This window comes from Ursus arctos, unplaced genomic scaffold (genome assembly GCF_023065955.2).
Source record: "Ursus arctos isolate Adak ecotype North America unplaced genomic scaffold, UrsArc2.0 scaffold_24, whole genome shotgun sequence".
Lineage (NCBI taxonomy): Eukaryota > Metazoa > Chordata > Mammalia > Carnivora > Ursidae > Ursus > Ursus arctos.
In genome coordinates, this window is record NW_026622919.1 from 39,642,274 (window position 1) to 39,667,582 (window position 25,309).

Consider the following 25,309-nt stretch of genomic DNA (forward strand, 5'->3'; position numbering starts at 1 on the left):
TGGGCTTTTGTTTTTGTGGGGTTTTGTTTTGTTTTTAATGTATCAGACACTGTCCTAAGCCCTAGGAATACTGCAGTGAATAAGACATAGTCTACTCACAAACATAAGTAATATGTATTAAATTGGCCTGTTTCCCCATTTTTTTTTTTTTTAGAAAAATGAAGAGTAGGGCAAGGGGTGGAGCAAGGTCCTAGAGTCCTGCACCAAAGTTTTCTAATTAACATATAAATGAAAGACCTTAAGCAACCAATGTTATGTTTTTGATTCCTAGAATATCCATTTAATTCCTTTCTAGGATTCCAATTCTCTATAAATATTCTCCAACTTTTCATCCATTTGTCCCTCTTTTCCTACATTTTCTTTAGCATATTATAGTTATTTTAAAGTCCTTGTCTGCTCATTTGAATTGCCATGGGTCTACTTCTACATTTTTCTTCTTGACTATGAATCACAGTTTTCCACCTTTTGAATTTTTTAGAAATTGTTCACTGTATGCTGTATATTGTAAATGAAAGAATCTCAGAAACTCTACAACATATCTTCCCAGGGGGAGTTCACCATTTACTCTATTAGCCAAAAGGGATGAGAGAGGCTGATCATCTTAATCCATTCAGGAATTGAACTGTCAATGCTAGGTTGCAATTTTAGTAAGACTCAGTTCACCTCTGGTTCATCCTTTTTCTCCAGTCTGTGTCTAGAATCAGCAAATGTCAGCAATCATCTTCTCACCTACAAAGGGCTCTTCCACCTCTGGAATTTTAATCAACTAGTCCTCATTATTTTTACACCCCTCCAATATTTTTTATAATATGATTTTCAACGTTCACCCAGTTTCTTTCTACTTGTTGTGATGCCACAGATGACTATACTACGACCTCCTAAGTACTGCCCATAAGCTGCATATCATACAGCAGGGATTCATAAACCCAGCTTTACATCAAAATGACCAAAGGAGATTTTTTTAAACTGCAATCCATTGTCCATACCTCTAGCACACAGATGTTCAGTGGGGCCAGGAAATCTATACTTTTAACATGAGTCTTAGGTCATCTGATAAAGCTGGCATTTCTACATAAATTAGTGTGCCTACACCAGCTGTCCCTCCTCTCCCCACTCCTAGAGTTCAATATTGATAAGGACATTAAAGAATGAACATATACTATATCTAATAGACAAATTGACAGAGGAGTATAAAAACAGTTAAAAGCAGAGTAACTATTTTAAAGAAAAAAATGTTAAAACACTTAACAGCTTTTGAAAATATATTAAAATTAAGAGAAAGAAGGACAAGAACCACTGGTTAGAATACACAGTATAATAATAAGAGGAGATAAATAAAAGCACAACTATTCGATTCAATTTTACTTCTAATTGTTCTACCAGAAAACAAAATGATCTCCACATTTGAAAAAGAGCATTGTTAAGAGCCATCAGAACTCTTAAAACATAAAGACCCCACCCACCTGTTTTATCTGAATTCAAGTCTACCTCAACTAATCCAAGAGTACACATGAAAATTTAGAAACGTGATAAGGGAAACACTGTCAGTGAACTCTGAGAACTCATGATAAATAGAAAGGTGCCAGACTGGGAATGAGAAAATGCTGCCTCAATTGTCAAAACACAGAGGTGGGTAAAGGTGAAAATGTGATTTCGGGACTATGGACTGAATGTAATGTCAACAACCAGGTAATTCTAAAACTGATTATTATGCAGATGACTCTTAAGACTTATAGAAAGAAACATCATTTACTAACAAGAATCAAATTTTACTTGTATTAAGTACATTTACAAAGTACCTTCACATATATTATCTTATCTCATACTTTTGATTCACACAGAGCCCTGTGAAATAGGGGAAATAGTGTTATGACCCCTCCACAATCCAGGCTCCCTTCAGAATATTAAAAATCTAGGGTTCAGACAGCTTGACTTAGCCAGCTTAACTCATTTCTCAGAAAGTCAGAACTCAAATTCAAGTCTTCTGATTCCTAATTAAGTACTGTTTTTATATCACAAGCTCTTAAAGTCAGCATAAGAATAAGTCAGGCTGAAATAATAACTAGGATTGCTTGAAAATGGAGAGGTGCTGAGCAAGAAATGAGTAGGAGTATGGAAAAAAAACTGAATAGAAGCTGGGAAATGGGTACATGGGACTCATTTACAATCACCTCTCCACTGTTGTGTATGTTTGAAACTTTTCATAATAAAACTTAAAAAAAAAAAAAAAAAACCACAAATGGGCGCCTGGGTGGCTCAGTCAGTTAACCGTCTGCCTTTAGCTCGGGTCATTATCCCAGGGTCCTGGGATCAAGTCAGGCATTGGGCTCAGCGGGGAGTCTGCTTCTCCCTCTCCCTCTGCCCCCTTCCCACTCCTCATGCATGTGCACCCTCTCTCTCTCAAATAAACAAAATCTTAAAAAAATAAAATAAAGCACACATGCACACATATGCCAATTAATATTCTCTGATGGGTTTACTATACTGGTAATCAAATGAATACCAAAAATATAGTGTGCCTGATGCTCAGCCCTTTTTAAGCCATTTATTATTTGTTTAAATCTCACAAAACACCCTCATATACAAGAATACTGAAAAAAAGGATGAAAAACAGTATGCCTGAGTACTGACGACCATTGCACCATTAGTGACAACATGGATGGACCTAAAAGGGTATTAAGCGAAAGTGAAATATGTCAGACTGAGAAAGACTGTATGATTCCACTAATATGTGGAATCTAAAAAACAAAACAAATTAACAAACAAAACACAAACAGAAAACAAACTGGTGATTGTCAGAGGGGAGCAGAGTAGGGGGATGGACAAAATAGGTGCAGGTAATTGAGAGGTACATACTTCCAGTTACAAAATAAATAAGTCACGGGGATATAAAGTACAGCATAGAGAATATAGTCAATAATACTGTAATAACTATGTGTGATGACAGATGATAACAAGACTTATGAGTATTTCATAATGTACGTAAATGTCAAATAAACGTTATACGTCTAAAACTAATACAATATTGTATGTCAACTATACTTCAATTAAAAAAATAACCTTGTCACAGTCACCTACCAACTTTCTAGATATTTTCCTCCATCATCAAAACAATTTGGCTCCCGGCTCAATTACTCCTCTACCTCAAATCTATCACCATCCAGTATCATCTAGATTAGTGTTATCTGATAAAACATAGGACTTCTAATTAAATTTGAATTTCAAATAAACATGAGTAATTCTTTTTAGTATAAGTATATCCAATCAATATTTGGGAAATACTTATACTAAACATCCACTATTTATTTGAAATTCACATTTCTTTTTAAAAAGATTTATTTATTTATTTATTTATTTATTTATTTATTTTAGAGAGGGGCGGGGGGGGGGAGCAGGGGGCGGGGGCACCTGGGTGGCTCAGTTGGTTAAGCAACCGACTCTTGATTTCAGCTCGGGTCATGATCTCAGGGTTGTGAGATCGAGCCCCACATCAGGCTCTGCACCGAGTGTGGAGCCTGCTTGGGATTCTCTCTCTCCCTCTCCTTCTCCCTCTCTTTCTAAAAAGAAAGACAGAGTGTGTGTGCAAATGGGAGCAGGGGGAGGGGCAGAGGGAGAGAGCGAGGCAGAGATTCTTAAGCAGGCTCCGCGCTGAGCATGAAGCAAACATGGGGCGGGATCTCACCACCCTGAGATCATGACCTGAGCCAAAACCAAAGTTAGACACTTAACTGACTGAGCCACCCAGGCGTCCCTGAAATTCACATTTAACTGGACATCCTATTTGCTAAATCTGGCAACTCTAATCTAGGTGACTTCAATATCAAGGTGGACTATCTATCCAACATCTAGTCTTCAACCTTCCTTGATCTTAATTCTAGTGACTATAACCATAACAAAGATATGGTCTCCAAATTCAGATGAGTCCTTAATATTGTCCTGAATGGCTCAGTGTCCTAAAACTGCACCCATTCTCATTTACTCCAACAAACCCATTCTTTCTCTACCATCTCAGTCTCTAATTCCACTACCTAAATGTAAGATCCCTATTTTCTTCTACCTCCTATGGTACCTCATACCATCATTTCCCTTTAGCATATTCTTCAACCTCTCTAAGGATAATCCTTTAGATGAAACATTTGCTCAAAGCTTTCAAAAGAGAGTTTAAACATTTTTGTATGGCATACAAGACCCTACAAGATTCATAATCCAGTCCAGGCTTCACTTTCCCTGACAAGCTCTCCCTGACTGCCCAGACTAAATTTGCTCCTCAGGGGTGCCTGGCTGGCTCAGTGGGTAGAACATCTGAACTTTTTTTTTTTTTTTTAATTAACATAAAATGTATTATTTGTTTCAGGGGTACAGGTCTGTGATTCATCCATCTTACACAATACACAGTGCTCCCTATGACACATACCCTCCCCAACATCCATCACCCACCCCCTCCACTCCAGCAACCCTCAGTTTGTTTCCTGACATTAAGAGTCTCTTATGGTTTGTCTCCCTCTCTGGTTTTGTCTTGTTTCATTTTTTCCTCTCTTCCCCTATGATCCTCTGCCTTGTTTCTCAAATCCCACATATCAGTGAGATCATAATTGTTTTTCTGATTGACTCATTTCGCTTAGCATAATACCCTCTAGTTCCATCCACATCTCTGCAAATGGCAAGATTTCATTTTTTGATGGCTGCATAATATTCCATTGTGTATATATAAACCACATCTTTCTTATCCATTCATCTGTCAATGGACATCTGGGCTCTTTCCATTGTTTGGCCATTGTGGACATCTCTTGATCTCAGGGTTGTGCATTCAGGCCCCACATTGGGGCATGGAACCTACTAACTAACTAACCAAATAACTAACTAAATAAATAGTAAAATTAAGTGCTCTTCTTACATGTACCCATTGTACTCTATGCATATATCATAATATTTACCATAATTTTCTTATTGTCTTTCTTCCTTATCAGACTTTAGGTACCTTGAGACCAAGAGCCATATCTTGTCTTTACTACCCCAGCATTTATCACAATGCTCAGCATGTATCACAGACACTTAAATGTTTACTGATCAAATACGACAGATGAGGCTCAATTTGAGTTTCTAACAATTACAATTTTAACTTATGTAATGGATTACCTTGAGATGTAAGGGCAAAATAAGATTGCATATCATAGTATTATTTATAACAGGTAAGAAAAGATAAAGGATTTTGGGGCGCCTGGGTGGCTCAGTTGTTAAGCGTCTCCCTTCAGCTCAGGTCCTGATCCCAGGGTCATGGAATCGACCCCCACATCGGGCTCCCTGCTCCGCTGGGAACCTGCTTCTTCCTCTCCCACTCCCCCTGCTTGTGTTCCCTCTTTCGCTGGCTGTCTCTCTGTCAAATAAATAAATAAAATCTTTAAAAAAAAAAAAAAAAAGAAAAGATAAAGGATTTAACCTGATATATTTAATAGCACTGATTAAACTTTGTTTAGTACAACCACATAACCATCCTTGAAAACTCTAAAATCAATAGACCCACCAAGAAGACTGTGCTTGTAGGCAGGTCATGGTCCCCTTTTACCTAGACAGCTGAAGACACTGTAACAAGCCCCTGTCCTTTAATATTATATTCATCTCATTCAGATCCTACTTTTATGTTAACCTTACACTGCTGGAAATTGAGATTATAATTTTGTACGCTAATATAGTCTAGTCATATTATATAAAGTAATATTTACTTCGTTACTGGTTGTTTTTCTGATTATAAACATGTTTCATGTAGAAAATTCAAAATTTCTAAAATATTAAGAAAAAATTTAAATTACTTAAAATTTTTAAATACTGTAAAAGACTAATCAAATGGTCAAATGTTCACATTATGTTGGTATGTTAAAAAAAGCAGATTATAGAGCACCTGGGTGGCTCAGTCAGTGAAGCATCTGCCTTCAGCTCAGGTCATGATCCCACGGTCCTGGGATCAAGTCCCGCATCAGCTCCCTGCTTAGTGGGGCGTCTGCTTCTCTCTCTACACCCCACCCCATCCCTGCTCGTGATCTCTCTCTCACTCTCTCTCTCGAACAAATAAAGTCTTAAAAAAAAAGAGAGAGATGATAAAACAATGTAGCTCATTCAAATCCAACAACCTAACAACAGTAGCTAACGTTTATTGAGCTCCTTCCATGTGCCAGAAACTGTGCCACATGCTTTACACATATTTCCTAATTTAAACCTCACAACCATCTCTGAGAATTCGATACTTTTATTGACTCTATTTTATAAGTGAAGAAACTGAAGCTTGAAAAAGTTAAGTAAATTGGCCAAGGGCTAGGAAGCAGTGGCAAAGCAGAGCCCATGAATTCAAACCCAGACAGTCTGATTTCAGAATCAGCACACTTCATTATATACCAAAATTTTAATTATGATTCTCTCTGCAGCGTGGTATTATAAATGACTTTTATTCATTTTGCCTGTGTGTGATTTACTGAATTTCTACAATGAACATGAAACTACTGTATTTTTTTAAATAAATGTCCAAATAGAGATTGGACAATCATCTGCCAAGGCTAATGCAGAAGTGGATTTAAATAATCTCAGATTCCTTCTAACTAAGGATCTGTGACTAATCAATTAGTGACCGGAATGATTTTTTTCAGAGGACTGGCTCTAAAAAAATAAAACAAAGATCCATTTTAAGAATTATAAAAGTTTTAGACTGTCAGATCCTATTTCTCCTGTTTCACAGATAGCAAGACAACTCAGAATTTAAATTTACATATCACAAGGCAGTTGAGTCAGGGCAGAAACCTAAGCAGGGTCTTCTTTGACCTTTGTTGTCGCATTTGACCAAAACAAAACCTCCTACTTCTTCCATTCTCTACTTGCAAATTCAGTTATCAGAGGCCAAAAATTGAAACATAACAGGAAATACAATGCTCCCCCCCCCCCACTTCAGTCCATTACCCAAAAGGAAGACCTGCCTGGAGTATAAAAGGAAAACATTTTCCTAGCCCTGAGCTGAGACAGAGGTTGAAAAGATATTCCAAAAGTCAGGATGAATGGTTTGAGAAGGGTGGGGTGGGGGCTGAAAACATATATATAACAACTAAAAAAAAAAAAAAACAAAAAACCCAGAAATACCCAAGAATCCAATAGGATAAAGCACTCAAATACTACCAAAGTTTAAAGAGTTGCCTCAAATTGAATCAAATCCTAACCGGAATGTTCTTAGAGTATGAAAACCAATTTTATAAAACTGGACAGTAAAATGCCAAGACAAAAAATAAAATAAATACAGTCTCATATTTATAATTGTACATTCCTGTTGGTATTCTAACAAATTCTATTCTCTCACCTTCAGAATTCAACTCTCCTCACCTAAAAATCTGCAGTGAGTATAATGCAATGTTATAAAATTAAATAAAAGGGGAACAGTTTTGGGGTGCCTGAGTGACTCAGTTGGTTAAGTATTTGACTCTGGATCTTAGCACAGGTCATGATCTCAGGGTTGTGAGATGGAGCCCCAATCAGCCAGGCCCAGCACTCAGGGCACAGTCAGCTTGCCCCTCTCCCTCTGCTCCTCCTCCCCCCATGATCTCTTGTGCACTCGTGCACGCTATTCCTCCCTTCCTCCCTCCCTCCCTCTCCCTCCCTCTCCCTCCCTTTCCCTCCCTCTCCCTCTCTCTCTAGCAAATAAATAAAATCTAAAAAAAGGAGGGGGGGGGGGACAATTTTACAACTTCTCCTAACAGCCAAAGAAGCTCTGATTAGGTGAAAAGAATGATAAATACTGCAATCAAAGATATGTTTAAAATGTATGTCTACTTATGTCTATTTCTAACACATGACCAGATGTGTTAAAAGATTTCCAGATACTCTCATAAGAATATAAAAGGTAAAATGTTAACAACTCATCTTAGAGTGAAGAAGCAATAATACATTCCTCACTTTACATATTTGTGCTATTTTCAAAAAATTTTGACCTTTTTTGTAAAGTTTATTGAAAAGTTACTGCTCTGGGATGCCTAGGTGGCTCAGTCAGTTAAGCGTCTGCCTTCAGCTCAGGTCATGATCCCAGGGTCCTGGGATCGAGTCCCACAGTGGGCTCCCTGCGCAGCGTGCACACTTGCCTACTCTCTCTGACAAATAAACAAAATCTTTAAAAAATAAATTTAAGAAAATAAAAGTTACTGCTCTAAGAATTAACACCCACACTCTAGTTTAAACTCAATTAATTACATGTCATATGATTGTGGACAAGTTGCTCTCCATCTCTAGTTTTATTTTTCCTCATGCAAAGTAATAATAACACCAAACTATAAAATAATAATCAAACTATAAAGAAGGGATAGAAAAAAATACTGCACAGGATGATAATCACAATAATACATTTTTATGACTATTTACAGCTTCCTTTCATGTAAAAGATTCATACCTAAGACACTAAACAAGCCCATGATATGAGTAGGCAGGTATTATCCCCATTTTACAGATGAAAACATAAAAAACGGAAGTTCAGAGAAGTGACTGGTCCAAGGCTACCCCGAAAGCTATAAAATAAAAAGTTTTTTTTTTAACTACCTAGTTTACTATCATCACAAATTTGAGGTGGTTGTTTTCTCATGTCCAAATTACTATGAAGACTACCCAAGAAAAGCTGTCAAAAATGAAAGTGAAAAGGGTCACTTGCAATTGTTATGACTGTTATATTACCCACAAGGTCACTACCTTTATACATAGTATAAAACTATGATTTAAAATAAGTTAGGTGGGGCGCCTGGGTAGCATAGTCGTTAAGCATCTGCCTTTGGCTCAGGGCGTGATCCCCGCGTTCTGGGATGAGTCCCACATCGGGCTCCTCCGCTGGGAGCCTGCTTCTTCCTCTCCCACTCCCCTGCTGTGTTCCCTCTCTCGCTGGCTGTCTGTCAAATAAATAAATAAAATCTTAAAAAAAAAATAACATAAGTTAGGTAAAAAACCTTTAAAATATATTCCTAAAGGGGCGCCTGGGTGGCACAGCGGTTAAGCATCTGCCTTCGGCTCAGGGCGTGATCCCAGCGTTATGGGATCGAGCCCCACATCAGGCTCCTCTGCTAGGAGCCTGCTTCTTCCTCTCCCACTCCCCCTGCTTGTGTTCCCTCTCTCGCTGGCTGTCTCTATCTGTGTTAAATAAATAAATAAAATCATATATATATATATATATATATATATATATATTCATATTCCTAAAAGTTGGGCTATTTACTCAATTAACTTCATGCCTCTTACACTAGATATACCACCCTGCCTGGGGGATGTGAAGTGAAGGGGCAAAGGATTTCACCAGGAAAAGTTAAGTTCTCTGAAACTGAATAGGATAAGATACTCAAAGCTACAAAATATGAATAGGGACAGGCAACAGCTTGTAGACTGTAGAGGCCACCTTAAGCCAAACCAAAAGAGAGCCAACCTGTGGTTTAAAGAAAATATACAATCTGGAAGTTTGCACCCCAAGTTATTGCTACTGCAAAGTAATTAGTGCCAGTTACAGTAAAAAAAAAAAATGTGTGTATATATATATACACATATATATACACACACACACACACACATATATACGTATGTATGTAAAGGTTTAGAGAATAATTCCAATTCTTCATCATAATAGGATGGGATTCCATATCAGCTTGGGGCTTTCTTGTCTCCACAGAAGCTCTTTTGATGATAAAGTCAATGGCTCTAAAGCCACTCCCAGAGAACTAAAGAATGTAAGTGAACGAGGTGGTCAGACAGGCAGCCTACTTACTGCACACACCTTAAGAGACTTTAATGAGGGCACTACCAATTCCAGTTATTCATATTCTACACTGTTAAAATTTTCTTCAGCACAACCTCTCAGAGTGCTCTGTTTACTGAAGGCTCTGGCACCTAGTAGGATACAGAATTTTACAAATTGCTGAAACTTAAATTTACAGTCACGACAATGTAAAACACCTTAACCTTTTTATTCGTCAAGGTCAAAACAAACTTTGTCTCATCTTTCCCTCTCTACCCACAAGAAAATGGGGTATTCTAAAAGATCTCTGATAAAATAAGCCAATGCTTTTATAAATACACGTCAATCCTCCGCAAAGAAAGAGCTTAAGATGCCCAAATTCTACTTCAGTATTGATTCTAAGCCTTTTAACGGTTTGAGCTAACCTCCCCACAAACCTCCTCCTCTACGTCTATGGAATATTCTCCTCCTTAAACTTCCTTTAAAAAAAAAAAAATAAAAATAAAAAAATAAAATAAACGAGCCTTCTTATCCCTCCAGTCCCTTGTCGGATACACACACATAACTCCCAACGAAGAAGAGACTGAAACGGAAGGAACACATCGGCAAAATACATGTTCTTAATTCTTACACTGCTCACCCTTAAAAGCACGTTGTTAAAATGCAACAACACGGAGTCCATATAGAGAGAGCCTCAAAACACCAAATTTGAAGACTAAAACAAAATGCCCCATAGCAGTCTGAGTAACCCAAAGAAAAAAGATGTAAAAATAAGACACTACCATATTGTGATAGATCACTAACCTTTCCTTTAAGCACAAAATTCTCTACGCTAAACACATCAAAAAAATAATAATAATAAAATAAAAGAAGAAGAGGAAGCAGATTTAAGAACCTAATTTCCTATTGCTCAAAATGTCACATATTGGAATAGTTAAAATCCGGGGTGCCTGGGTGGCTCAGCTGGTTAAGCGTCTGCCTTCAGCTCAGCTCATGACCCCAAGGTCCTGGAAGTCTGTTTCTTGCTCTCTCTCTCCTTCTGCCTCTCCCTCTCCCTCTGTCTCTGCCCCCACTCGTGCTCATGTGCACGCTCCCTCTCTCAAATCTTAAAAAAAAAAAAAAAAAAAAAAAAAAAAAAAAACTCTTAAAAAAAATAAAATAAAATGTTAACAATATTGCTGGCCGAATTCACACAATACCTTATGACACTTTTATATTAAACGTCCCAAACTTGAGGAGCCACATAATACATTTCCTATAAATTAGATGATAAAACAAGAAAAATCAATTACAGACATCCGCGATATCTTACATAAGGATGCACTCCATACCCTAAGTATTTGTCAATGAATGCTACAGTAAGGCATGTATACCAGCCAGGGTACATTTCAGGGGAATATCCAGAGACCAGTCAATCTCCCTCCTCTACTGAAAACACCAACAGTCAATAAGCTGTAAAGAAAATGTGTAAATCTTATATTTAAATACTTTCAGATTTTTTAAAGCACTTTGCATTCATTATCCTATCACACTACCGCAAAAAAATTCCTTATGGAGAGACTTACCACTAAAAGTAAGTGACAAATCCAAGACCACAAAGGTAGTTAATCAGATATGAAACTTAGCTCTGTGGGAAGAAATATAAATATGTGCAAGTTCCTCAAAGCTATCTCTTTAAAACAAACAAACAAACAATTTGTGGTTAAAATATCATTTAACTTATAAGACCTAGCCTATTACAAACACTACATTAAAATTCAGTTATTTCCATTTAAAAGCCAAATCACCACTCCTTTTAGCCAATCAACCTCTGAACCAGGAATCATATACAAAACATTCCATCAATGACACACTATATGCTCATAACTATGCAGGGCCCTGGGGTGACTATATGAGAATACTAACAGAGGCTTCTTGCTTTTTAGAAAGTTTACACTCTATTTGACAAAACGAGAAGAGCAAATACTAAGCTGTGTTCAACCAACCCTCCTGAGGGGAGAAACGCCAGGTGACAAGCACACCAAGAAGTGAGACTGCAGGGAGTTTAATCTGAAAAGACTTCATGGGGAAAATGAAGCTTGAGCTGCACATTGAAGGATGGATAGGAATTTTAAAAGCACGAAGGAGGAACGAGAGCATTCAGGCAGGGGCTGGCATCAACAAAGGCAGAGGGGCAGGAATAAGCATGATATATACAGAAGAGACTGAGCCAACCTGTCTGGGACATAGGTGCATGCTGAGGCATAATGAGAAATAGTTTGGTAAATTAAGTGGAGTCAGCTCCCAATGGACTGTTATGGCACGGGAAGATGCTGTTAAAATATTGAAATCATCAAATATTTAAACTAGAGAACCTTGGAGATTTTCTAGTTGATTCTTTTCTGACAGATGAGGAAAATCAAGGATCCACAGAGATTTAATGGCTAGGATAAGGACAGAGGTAGTAAACAGCAGAACAAAACTCAGACCCCGTTTAGGAACCGCAGTTCAGTGACAGGCAGCACGGTACGACAGAGAAAGCAAATCTATCCAAGGACTGATGAGCACATCAATATATAAGGATCTGCAAGCATACATACAAGACAGTCCTGTCTTAGGAATTCCAGTAGACTGGTTTCCAGAGGTAACAGAATACCACAGCAGCACTATCGTTGAGAAAAACCACTGTGTTTTGCCAGAAGGAATCACTTTCAAGAAAGCAGCAATCCAGAAGGAAAGCAAAGGCAGAAGCTAGTTTTCAGCTATAAGGAAACGGGTGGATAAACAGTAGAGGCAGCAGGTATCTGGTAACAAAAAGAAGAAGAAAGAAATGCTCCACTGAGAGAAAGCTACAAGACCAAGTAAATGTTTGAGAAAAGAAATCTTCGTAAGTTTGAAGGTGAAAAGGAAGGCACTCACATAAAGAAAAGTTAAATTAGATGCTAGATAAGGTGAGGGCAGTGAGGGGAGCATAGAGAACTGAGGACCAGTGGGAAGAAATTTTTTTTTAAATATGAGTTCCAGGGGTGCCTGGGTGGCTCAGTTGGTTAAGCATCTGCCTTTGGCTCAGGTCATGATCCTGGGGTCCTGGTCAGCAGGGAGCCTGCTTCTCCCTCTCTCTCTGCCCATCCCCCGACTGCTCATGCTCTCTCGCTTGCTCTCAAATAAAATCTAAAAAAACAACAACAACAACAAAAACTAAAAATGAGTTCCAGAATAAAGAACAAGCATTTTTTCCCTCACCATAAAATACCCCTCACCAAAAGAGTATTCATTTTCAACTATTTTTAAGGTCTTATAAAAATGACAGGCAAGGCTTTAAGAACAAGGCTAGGCTACGAGATTTTTTTTTTTTAATCTAAAACAGCTTCAAAGTTTTACAAATCTATTTGGCCAATTAACATGTGGTTTATAACCTCAAAGACACTTGCCAATCTTTTTTTTTTTAAGATCTATTTATTTATGTGAGAGAGAGAGAGAGTGTGTGTACATGCACATGAGTGGGGCAGGGGGAGGGGCAGAGGGAGAGAGACAATCCTCAAGCAGACTCCCCACTGAGTGTGGAGCTGGACGGACGTGGGCTCGATCCCAGGACCCTGAGATCATGACCTAAGCCAAAATCAAGAGTCAGAGCGTAACCAGCTAAGCCGCCCAGGCACCCTTGCCAATCATTTTATACTATGTGCGTTTTATACCACATATTCAAAGGGCATTCCAATTAGCATTTAATTTATAATAACTAATATGCTATTATTTCAAATAAAAAATCAGAGTTTATTCTCTAACAAGCTCTTACAAATGGGAGGGGGTGTTATATACTGTTTTACCTGACCAGATATGGAAAATATAAGTGCTTAAATGAATATATTTAAAACAAATCATGTGGGCATACCTTTTTTCCAATTTCTTAAAAAAAGAAAAAAAAATCTTCAAATAACCACAGTTTTCTTATACGCCCTTTCAGAAACAAAGTCCTACTGGGGTGCCTGGGTGGCTCATTGGTTGAGCATCTGACTCTTGATTTTGGCTCAGGTCATGATCTCAGGGTCACAAGATCAAGCCCCGCATCAGGCTCCACACTCAGCAGGCAGTCTGCTTGAGATTCTCTCCCCCTCTCTCTGCCCCTCCCCCGGCTCTCGCTTCCTCTCTCAAAAAATAAATAAATCTTAAGGAAAAAAAAAAAGAGAGAGAGAGAGAAACAAAGTCCTACAGAACCGGTGGGGCACACTGAGCTAGGTGGGGCATGTAACAAGGTTTTCTCTAATTTGTTAAGTAACCTGACTAAGACTAATAAGCCACAATTTAGAGCTACACACCTAAAATTTGCCAATTTCCATTTAGAAACTTACTATTCAGCACCATAAAGGCAGGTCAGGGAGAAACAGAAGATATAACTGATACATTCATTCAACTTCCTGGCCTTCCACCCTTGTAACTGCCATTTTCCTAATCAAGGAGGTCATTACATTTAAAATTGGTAAGAATCATTCAAGTTAGGCCATAAATACTACGTTTAGGTGCAATACTAACAGGTTACCGCAATTTCATTTTACCCCCTTGGAAACAAGGACCTAAGCTCAAAACGTCAAGATGGAACACTACCACTTCTTTTAACTAGGTCTACCAAATCAGGTTGCCAAGCAATAGCCATCAGAGTACAAAACGTTATCAGCAGTGGCTAGCAATACATAATCACCATAAATATTAGAAGGCCAACCAAAACATCAATTCAATCATAAATAGAGTTGTTACCTTTAGACTTGCACATGCTCTCTGGCTCAACATACACATGTCTTAGCCAGAATCCCTCTGGACCCAGTGAAACAAAATACAGACAATATATCTAAAACTTAAAACTTTTAGAAATAGCTGAAACATTTAAGACTCTTACACAAATACCTCTCACTACATGTAGAATTTTCTTTTCCCTCAATAAAAATGTAAACTCTTCTCTCTTAACTATACTTAACGGGTTATTAAAACAAATCCTATGAGATACTTTTCAGAAAAAGTACTCCTGATTGTGCAGCATTCGATACTTTTCATACTGAGGCTCTTGTTATTAGGTCTGCTATGTGACCTTGGAAAGTCATTTACTATATCTGTGCCTCAGTTTTCTCACTTTCTAACCTCAAGGTAAACTCTAATCTGAATTAAACATTTATTACTTCTATAGTAAGCTAAGGTATACAAAGAAGTACCTTATATTAAACACTGAAAACCCTTATACTTTGTTATCGCAGTCAGTGGGCTTTACCCTTGTTAGAGAAAAACGTGAGGAATAATTTACCCTATGTATCTTTTTCTTAATTACAACATAAGGAATATATTTTTTAAAAATGCTTCCGTTTAAAACTCTTACATGCTTAATTTTTAACAGATGGTGGTGAGTTTGATCCCACAATACTCATAACAAGGCAAACAACAAAGCCTAAAGTCCTTTAACACTGGAGACAAAAAGAAGGAAATATTTACTTGTGTTACTGGGCATAATCAAAATCATTCTTCTTTTAAAATTTAGAAAACTATCTTTTTTGTATGTGGCAGATAAGCCTGGAGATCAACAGGTAAGAATAAAGTTTAAAAATTGGGAAAAAATTATTTAATAAAAAAATTGGAGAACAACAAGGATGGTGTGAATCCTTCAAATTCCTGCATCCAGATTATGCTGTTCACAAGGTTCAACTTTGGGGTTCTTCCACGTGTTTTTAAAATCCTTCTTCAAGATTACACAGAGAAAGTCTTTTCTCTCAAGTTTTTAATCTAATGCTCTATCAATAACACAACCCAATATATGCAGTAACATTTTACTTCCTCACATAGGTGAGTAGTACACTTGGTTTAGATGCTTTTTGGTCTGGAAGGAGAAGGATGGGTGAGACAACTCCTGCAAGCCCCTGACAGCTTTGTAATTCTATTTTATCTCTGTAGTTTCTTCTCCAATTTCTTCTCAATCCTGCTCCCTATTCCCAAATATCTTTCAGGCAGGTCAAAAACGCTATGAGTCCTGTAAGGAGATATCTGTGGATCCAATAAAAGTGGAGCCCTCCTCCCGGCTCCATTCAGCTCCCATGATCACTTTTATGATTGTATCCAGTAAACAAAATAGATCGATTCAATCTTAAACAGTTCCCTCATCACAGGAAGCCCAGGGTAGAACTACAGCTGCAAAAAGCATCCCTTTAAACCATCCCCAACTACCTACAGCAACACAAAGTTAAACTAATTCCCACTGACAAAAGGCTTCGTGTGCATTCATTCTGATCAGCCCCAGGATTCAGTGTGTGAAGCTCAGGGAATAAAAAGGCACCTCCCCAAGCTATGAAACTTTTTTTTTCCACCCCAAATATTCTCAATGAAAGTTCTCTTGTCAACCAAGAGGTGAGAGTTAAAAACAACAACAAAACACTAGCAGAATTATCGGCTCCAAGACCACATCCCAGCTGTCCTTGCTCTCTGTTGTCAGGGACTCAGATGCAGTTTCCCACTTTTCCTTTCACCCTTCTCCCCTAACTCCCCAAGATTCTCACTCAAGAAAGCCAAATTCTCAGACTGCTGGCAAAATAAAGGGCGAAACTGCAATTACCAAGGAAGAAAAAAGGGATATTTCAGAAGCAGAAGGGAACAAGAACCATGGTTTCTACTACAACGGCGTTGTAAATGCCAGTCTTGTCTCATCAGGATATGGGGGGACGCCCATGTGGGGTACCAAAAAGATGTGCAGTGTGTGTGCACTTTGAGCTCTCGGGGCAGGCAGAGACAAGGGAGCAGAAAGTAAGAAAACCTGTGTTTCCCTGCTTTCTTCTACTCTCCCCGTCCAAGAGAGGAAGCTAAAGAAACTGGGGGAGGGGCGGGATGTTATCGTTCTCCTATTGGGGGTACACAAGACAAGCCTGGGGGTTCCTCCAGTTACCTCCAGTTCGGAGGTCCACTGAGGTAAGGGGAAACCCCTAAACGTTACCCACCTCTGTTCAAAAAAAAAAAAAGTAGAGAGGGATGATTAAATCCAGATGGAGAGCCCCTGAAAGCGCCCCCAGGTCACTCATCCTCATTAGCAAGCGGAAGGGCTGGGATAAAGGGGATGGAGGGTCCGAGGGGTGGTCAGGGAAAAGGCCCCACCCCCCGACTTAGGAGGGAAGGGGAGCCCCGAGCTACCAGCCGTCCCCTCCTTCCCCGCACCTCCCCCCTAGGCCACCCCCTCTGGTTCCCCCCTTCCTTTCCTCCAGAGCCCGAGGCAGCCGCGGGGGAGGCGGCTGCTCCTTCCTCCCCTCACCCACTCCGCCCCCACCCCCACTTCGCTCCCACCTCCCGCCCGGCACGGGCCCGTTACCTGCTCGTCGAAACGGCTGACCACGGCCTGGACCCATTCCACCGGCCTGTGCGCGGCCATGTCCTCCCCGCGGCCGGGGGGCGGCGGAGGGACAGCCCGGCCGGCGCCCAGGGCCGGGAAGAGGGCGGGGAGCGGGGGCCGAGGTGAGGGCAGAGGCGAGGAGAGGGTCTGAGGAGTGCAGGCTCCGAACGTTCCCACGGGGGTGGGGATGGGGGGCCTGCGCCGAGCCGGGAGGGGGACAGGGGAAGGGGGCGTTGGCGAGGAGACAGGGGGAAGGGGGGCGGGGGAGGGGGACCCGGGGAGGGGAGGGGGCCTCTTGGTCGCTCTCCCCACTAGCGCCGTCTCCCCACAGCCATCACAGTCCGAGACGCCGCCATGACACCCCACCGGAAGTGGGATCCTTTCCACGGCCCGGGGAGAGGGAGAGCGAGCGAGCTAGAGATTGAGAGCGCGGCTGGGAAAGGGGAGGGGGAAGCGAGAGGGAAGGGGGCCTGCCGCGCATGCGCCCGCGCCGGCCGGTTTCATTAATGAAAAAGCGAGTCCTCCTGGAGGTGACGTCACCTAACTCCTCCGGGCCCGGAGGCGTGCGTCCCTCTTCGCCGCGGGCTCACCTACACTCTGGTTCTGGGTTCAGCCGGCGAGAGTCCGAGCTGACCCGGGAGCATCCGCTCGCATCCCCACCGCCACAAAAGGCTTCCCCTCCCCCGCCGGCCTCCGGGTTTGGATTGCTCCCCCGGTTGGAAGTTAGGGCGCCCTAGGGCTAGCATTTCTCCCAGCGCGCAGATCTCTGCCGCTGATCTGGTAAGGCTGTGCACAGTCTCTCTCTGCCTTAAGCTCTCACAAAAAATAAAGCACACAACCTCAGGTTTCCAGGTCCTTCGTAGCTAGTAAAGACTGGGGAGAAACGGGGAAAGGGAAAAAGTAAGGCCAAGAGAGATTCAATGGTTTGTTTGGTTTTTTTTAAACAGGCTCTAAAATCCAAGTGCTAGACCCTATGGCAGTCGAAGTGCTCAGACTCCCGAATGCATCCGGACTTCCTCTGCTGAACTGATAGGCACCCAAGTTAATAAAACTTTTGCACAGTTGATAAGAGATTCAATTTGCACCATCCTCAATAATCCCCTAAGGGCTTCCCATACATCTTTGATTCAACATTCATCATCTCATTTAAATCTTTGTGCCTTTCCAATGTATTACCCTCATCTAACTGATGAGGCTGGGTCACTCGAGGTTCTGAGATTTGCCTGAAGCCGCAGAGTTGGTAGGTAGTCAGGATGCAAACCCAGGTGGTTTGACTCTAAAGACAATAGAGATAGGCTGTGGCTCTCCAGAAACAAAGGCGTTCCCTATGCCCCTAAAACCACAGTTGAAATGATTTCAAGTGAAATAGGTCACGACATTGGGTTTCCAGGAAGAGGATTACATCCAAAACAATGATCTATCTATATTGGACATGAACTTTGGAACGAGCTATTTTTAAGTTTATCTTCCTCAAATACACTTTACTTAGGATAATCTTAAAATGAGTTTACACATTCTGAGCACACACTAATTAGCCAGTTAGGCCACATGGAATGATACTAATTGGGTGACAAGGCAGAGCAAAACTAGTATTTTACACTCACCACAAAAAGTCCTCTAAGCCAGTATCCCATGCACAGAGAGAGATATCCATGAGAGAAGTTTCCGATCTTTGCTGGCTGGTGATTGTCCAAAATACATATTAAATTAATATTTCATTCCACTAGAACAAGAGGATAGGGTCTAGGTCGTTCTGTAGTCCAAGGATGTAACATGAATACCAACTAATTTCTTTTAGATGAGGTCAGAAATTTTGGTGACAGTGTTGAAGAAAAGGATAAATATTGAATGAACGTCCCCCTATGCCTTTCCCAACTAAGACCCCTGAAAAAGCTCTCACTCATACCTCCAGAGAGTATCCCAATGCCTCTACTTCACTGCTAAACCTCCAGACCTACAGTCTTCCTTTCCTTTTCTCGTGCTTCCTCTGAAAGTTCCTAATTACTTTCTTGTTGCCATGGCTCTTTGTCTATTCCCCTCCTCTTAGTTAGCCTGGATGCAAATGTCTAAACCCTCAGCTCCCTTGGCTCCAGGGGCATTCCATTCCTGAGGTCCTTTTGTGCTTTTCTTTCCTCTCCTCTGGTTCCCCACTCCCCATTCATCTCTAACTCGAGGGTAAGAACACTCAAACTTCAAGCCTTGGCCCTCTGCTCTTCTTGCTTTACTCAGGCTCCAGCCAGCATTAATTCACTAATTCATCCTAATCTACACTTCCTGTCCTGTTGCCCCCACTGACTGCCAAGCCTCCGTAACACTTGGAGTGTTAACATTAGACTTCACTCCAACTTCCTCTCCAATTAAATTCATTGGATTCTGCTGAACTAATATTGAGCACCCAAGCACCTATTATATATACCACACACTGTGTCAGACAGTGCATAGTACAGCAGGAATTCTAAACAAAAATGCCAAAGAGGGTAATGCATAGAGACTGGTGAACTAAGGAGCACATCCCCCTTGCCCCACCCAGTTAAAGGGGCAGCTGTCACTCAGTTTGAGTCAATTACGGCCATGCCGGAATATTGACACAGTGTTGCTAGATCTTCCCGTTACTCAATAGAAGCTGGAAATCTGAACTTACATATAAACTCTTCCAATTTTTACATAGTGGCAGCCAATTCACATTTTTTAAAACCTTGCGCAGCCAAACAAAATACGTTTGCTATCTGAATTCAGCCCACGAAGCACCAGTTTGACTAGCTCTCGTCCAGTGGAAAGATATGGCTTCAGAGTAGAACAGAATTAGATCGTGTCCTAACTTCCCAGTTCTGCACTGTCCAACACAAGAGCGTTCAAGGGAATTACTAGTGTTCGCTATAGTTTTAAATGTATTGCGCTTGTCAAGTATATTAAATAAAAAATAGTAAAATTAATTAAAATAAAATAAGTGCATCGCTCTCAGTTGTCCTCTGTTTCTCGGTCACCCAGCAGTCTCTGCCAATTTCGTCTCCAAGTGTCTTGTTCCAGGAGTATTCCCTCCACTCTACCCACGCCCCACACCTCCAGGATCCCAAGGAGGGCCAGGCACCTCAGAACTGGGGAAGCTGCCGCGAGAGCATTAGTGGCCAACAGCTCTCCTCTGAGTCCCTTTCCAGAAATTGCCCTGAGCAAGAGAGCTACCTCATGCCGGTCACACCAGCCTCAAGAGAGACTGCACAGGTGGCTGGAAGATGCAGGCCTCAGGGTGGGACCATCCTGAAGCACTCCAGAGCCCTCAAAAGGGAGCTCCCAGGGGGTCAGGAAGAGGGTTTGCTGCAACTGCATTTAGTTCAACTTCTCTTTCTGTTCTGTCCTACCCCCTTAGTTCTTCACAGTGTTGATCCCAAGGGTATTACCTAATAAATTTCCTGCTTGCACATCTCCATTTCTGAGTTGGTTTTCCAGAGAATCTGAACTAAGCCAATTAGTCCCATGAGTGTGGTCTGATCCAGTGGAGCTGAATCATCCACTGGCCGGCTGGCAGTAAGGCCCCAGGTGAAGCCCTTGCTAGGCCCTGGCACGCTGTACCTATACAACTGCGAAAACTGTCAGCAGTGGGGCGGGAATGGGATGGGATGGGCGGGATATAATACCAGTGCAAGAATGCACGGGTCGATGCAATCTATCAGGCACTTTTTTATATGTGGGAAAAACAGAAATTTACGAACTATAAGATTTGGACAGCTGTAGATGGAGTAAGACAATGAAAAGTGGAGGGTGATTAATCAGTGAAAGGCTAAGGCTAGAGGGCCTCCCGGGAATATATAAATGGGCGGAGGGCAGAGCGTGATCCCGGCGTTCTGGGATCGAGCCCCGCATCAGGCTTCTCTGCTGGGAGCCTGCTTCTTCCTCTCCCACTCCCCCTGCTTGTGTTCCCTCTCTCGCTGGCTGCCTCTCTCTCTGTCAAATAAATAAATAAATAATCTAAAAAAAAAAAAAAGAATAGTAAAACTCCAAATAGGTTGAAATCTCAGCCCAGGCAAGTCTTCCATGTCAAGGTCAGTGCCATGGTTAGAAAGAAGTGGGATCCTGACACTTTGGGGCATCTGGTTGGTACACTGAAAAACCTTAAAACCCCACATCACCCTGAACACTCTGGGTTTATAGAAGTGCCCCACTCCCCCCTGCTTGAAAATGTAAAAGTATCTACCTTACGAGGCAACATACATCCTCCATAGGATCTACCCAGCCCTTTCCTCCTGTCCAGCAGACCAATAACCAAAATCACGTCACAATATAACTTCACCGTGCAGAGGACCTGCTAAAGTAGAGGGACTATCCTGAAGGAGCAAAAAGAGCGAGCCAACATGTATCTGCCTGCAGAAGCCAGGAGCCTAGGTATGGGCTTGGGTCCCCGGGTACTAAATGGGGAGGGAGGATGGAGGGTGAGAACATGATGCTGGAGAAAGCGGAGTTTATTGGTATGAGCATGCGCCTGTACTACAGTATGCACATCCTAGCAGGCCCCGGGAGCTAATGCTAACGGGTCTCCAGGAGGTTTCCAGGAAGCTTAAAGAAAGCAACGGCCCACACTAGGTAAAACAGAAAGGCCAGAGCCATCAGAGCAGGGGCTAGAAGAAGGGAGCGAAAGACTCAGAGAAGTAGGCACGCTAGAGTGGACATACCATGCACACCCCACCAGATGATCACGTTGTGCCCTTTAGCACAAGCAATAAGTGGAAGAGACATGAGCATCACTGAGAAGCTCCGTGGCGGCTCCCCTCCAGACCAGGGCTGATGGCAGGCGATACTGTTACAGAGCTAGGCTCCATGATAGCAGGCTTGATAGGATCTTGAAGAAATAGAGCCCAGGTGGCAACGCTTAACCAACAGAAGCAAGATCAAGCAGCATTGTCGTGAGTGGCACGATTACAGTGGCAGCCTAGGGGACGTGACCCGCAGAGAGCTACGGAGATAGTCAATAGAACACCGCGTACCGAGAGGAAAGGGACATGGGCGGCCAGCAGGGTTCAATGTGTACACCTTTTAAAACTCAAAGATGGGTGAAGAGGAGGCTGAGGGAACCTGCCCCAATGAAAAGCCACAGTCCCTTGCCTGGTTTCTGGACCTTAGCCAGTTTTCAGACCCAGAACCTGATGACTAAAGAAGACTGTGTTCCCAGCAAGAATATAGAAAAATGAGACCTCTGGTCCTCCCTGAATGTATAATTAGAAAAGACGTACTTGGTAGTTGGCAAAAGCCTCACATTTGTCCCTTGGCCTGTGGGATAAGCGCTGTCATAGTGCAGAAGGCCAAGTGAAACCTTCTGAAACTGCCCCCCCCCAACCTAGCCAAGCCTAAATTTTTCAAAATTTGTAACCCTAGGAGAATGCAGAGATAAGAGAGCATGTCCAGAGTGCCACAGTGGCAAGGGTGGAGATTATGCGTGAGCCTAACGGCTTGGGCCCCTACTTAGCAAGGCTGATCCAGCCACTGATGCCACCAAGTGCCCAACCTGCCAGCAACAGAGACCAAAACTGAGTCCCTAATAGGACACCATCCCTCAGGAAACCAACCAGTCTCTTGATGCCAAAATGACTTCTTCTACCCTAGAAAGAACAGTAATTTGTCTGGACTGGAATAGACACATTCTGGATATGGGTTTGCTCTTCCTGCCCACAGAATTTTGGTGTCTTTAGCCAGCACCACTGCCTAAGGACCTACAGAATGTTTGACCTACTGACACAGGATCCTATGTAACATAGCATTGGACCAAAGAAAGCTTCTTAAAGTGAGCATCGGGCACATGACCATGAAATCTATTGGTCCTATAATACACCACGCTAGCCAGGAACTGCTGGCCCACTAGGCTGATGGAATGGCCATTTGAAGGCACAACCGAGGCCCAGCTTAGAGAGGATGGATAACCATCCTCCAGGACCAAGAATGCACCCTAATCAGTAACAATTATTTGGTACCTGTATCCCCAATAGGTAGAACTCATGGATCTGGGAGTGGAGAGTTGGAAGGAGTGGCCCTGGTTAACATTATCCCCAATGACCCCCTAGGGGAATTTGTGCTTCCCATACCCGCAACTCTGGGCTCTGCAGGTCTAGAGGTCCTGGTTCCCAAAGGGGGAACACTACCAACAGGGGACAGAGCAATAATCCCACTAAACTTTAAAATATGGCTACCTCCCAGTCACTTTGGGCTACTCATACTAAGACACCAGCTGGCAAGCAAAGGGGTCACCATTTCATCAGGGATAATTGACCCAGATCATTAGGAAGAGGAAGAGCTATTATGCAATGGGAAGCAGAGAAGAGTATGTTTGGGATGGACAAGTGCAGCAGCCACATCGAAAGGGCATGGTGATGAGGGGCTCAGACCCTCTCGGGGATGTGGGTGTGGGTCACCCTATACAATAGCCGCTGAGAGTAGCAGAGATGCCAACTTAGGGTCAGGGGACACTACAAAGGATAGAGAAGGAAGATGACCCACGGAGGGCTATAATCCTACTAATCTTACTAGTGTACATCTCCCCAGATTAAGGGACAACCAGAATCTTATAAGAACAGTTCCCAGAACTTCTTGTAGGAAGAAAGTGGATCTGAGCAGTCCAACAGCAGGACAATAGTGGCCACCATGGAGTCCACTTCGGCACTCAAGTCCTCATTTCCCATCCTCCCCCTGCTGCTGGAAGCGTTAATAGCTGAGGCGGTCTGAGACCCTCTGTAGAAATTGCCATCAGTTTGAAGGGACCCACCTCATCCAAAGTCATACCTGCTCCCCAAGACAGCCCACTTCTAGCCTAGGAGACCCCCCCCCTTCTGTAGGTCTCTAAAGGCTTGGCCATTTTGCCTCAAGAAGGGACTGCTCTGAAGGGCCTTTCCAGCTCTGAAGCTCTTTGTGGGATTGTCTGAAGCCTTTTGTTGAACCCTCTAGTCGAACCTGAGTTCTTGTTCCCTGCCCCAGGGGTCAATCCTGAAAGCACTTCACAATAAACTCCGTGGGCACAACTCTCCATCTCGGAGTCAGTTTTCACCTAGGACATCCGGGTTCAAATGACAGCACCACCTCTTCCTAGCTATTGACCTTAGCAAGTTAATTCCCCACTGTAAGCCTCACTTTCCACGTCTATTAAGTGGGATGATAATGGAAATACCCAGCTGTCACGAGGCTTGAACAAAATAATGCTTGCAAGGGTCTTGGAGAAGTACCTGGCAGCCGGTAGGTGTTTCCCAGCTGGGGAGAGGAACAGCCAAAAAACTGAAATAGAAAAGATTCGGTGTGACTCCTGAAAGGAAAAAAAAAGAACAGCAATGGAAAGCGAGGGCAGTTTGAGAAGGTTCAGGGAGCACTTTGGTGGACAGAGATACTGCATAAGCCACCATCTTTCTTTCCTTTCTCCCCTAGTTTTGTTCTGAGGGAACAATGTGACCACTTTAAAAAAAATCAGTGAGGGGCACCTGGGTGGCTCAGTGGGTTAAGCGTCTGCCTTTGGCTCAGGTCATGATCCCGGGGTCCTGGGATGGAGCCCCCAATCAGGCTTTCTGCTCAGCAGAGAGCCTGCCTCTCCCTCTTCCTCTCCCTCTGCCGGTCCCCCTGCTTGTGCTCTCTTTCTCTCTCTCTCAAATAAATAAAATCTTTTTAAAAATGTCTGTCATTTAGGTAGCAGTATCATTAGAACTATTACAACGAGATACTGAAATAGGAACACATGTAATAGGTGGGGGGAGAATGCCCTCACTCTTTTTATCTGAAATAGTTTGTCTATCCTTTAAAGCCCACATTTAGCCAGATAGAAAAAGACAAATAATGGATGGTATCACTTATATATGAAAACAAACAAACAGGGGTGCCTGGGTGGCACAGCGGTTAAGCATCTGCCTTCGGCTCAGGGCGTGATCCCGGCGTTCTGGGATCGAGCCCCACATCAGGCTCCTCTGCTATGAGCCTGCTTCTTCCTCTCCCACTCCCCCTGCTTGTGTTCCCTCTCTCGCTGGCTGTCTCTATCTCTGTCGAATAAATAAATAAAATCTTTAAAAAAAAAAAAAAGAAAACAAACGAACAAACAAACAAAAAACCCAAACCCAAAAAACTCAAACTCAGAAATAGAGAATAGATGGTGATTGCCAGGGGTTGAGGGATGGAGCATGTGGGGAGATGTTGGTCAAAGGGTATAAACTCTCAGTTTTAGGATGAATGAGTTCTGGGGTTCTAATGTACAGCGCGGTAACTGTAGTTAATAATACTGTATCGTGTAC

General features: G+C 42.2%; 1 protein-coding gene across 6 annotated transcripts in view; it reads right to left on the minus strand.

The window, feature by feature from the left end:
* The window catches only part of NF1 (neurofibromin 1), a 258,716-nt gene extending 241,198 nt beyond the window's left edge, over positions 1 to 17,518 (minus strand). For 4 of the 6 annotated variants that reach the window (XM_026517666.4, XM_048223273.2, XM_026517668.4 and 1 more), the window contains exon 1: positions 17,043 to 17,480. In XM_026517666.4, the coding sequence (XP_026373451.1) occupies positions 17,043 to 17,102 (60 nt within the window). In that variant the 5' untranslated portion in view covers positions 17,103 to 17,480. Of the gene's footprint in view, positions 1 to 17,042 lie in introns of all 6 variants that reach the window. The other 2 variants (XM_026517664.4, XM_026517665.4) reach the window with 2 other exon arrangements.
* Positions 17,519 to 25,309: the final 7,791 nt, after the last annotated feature.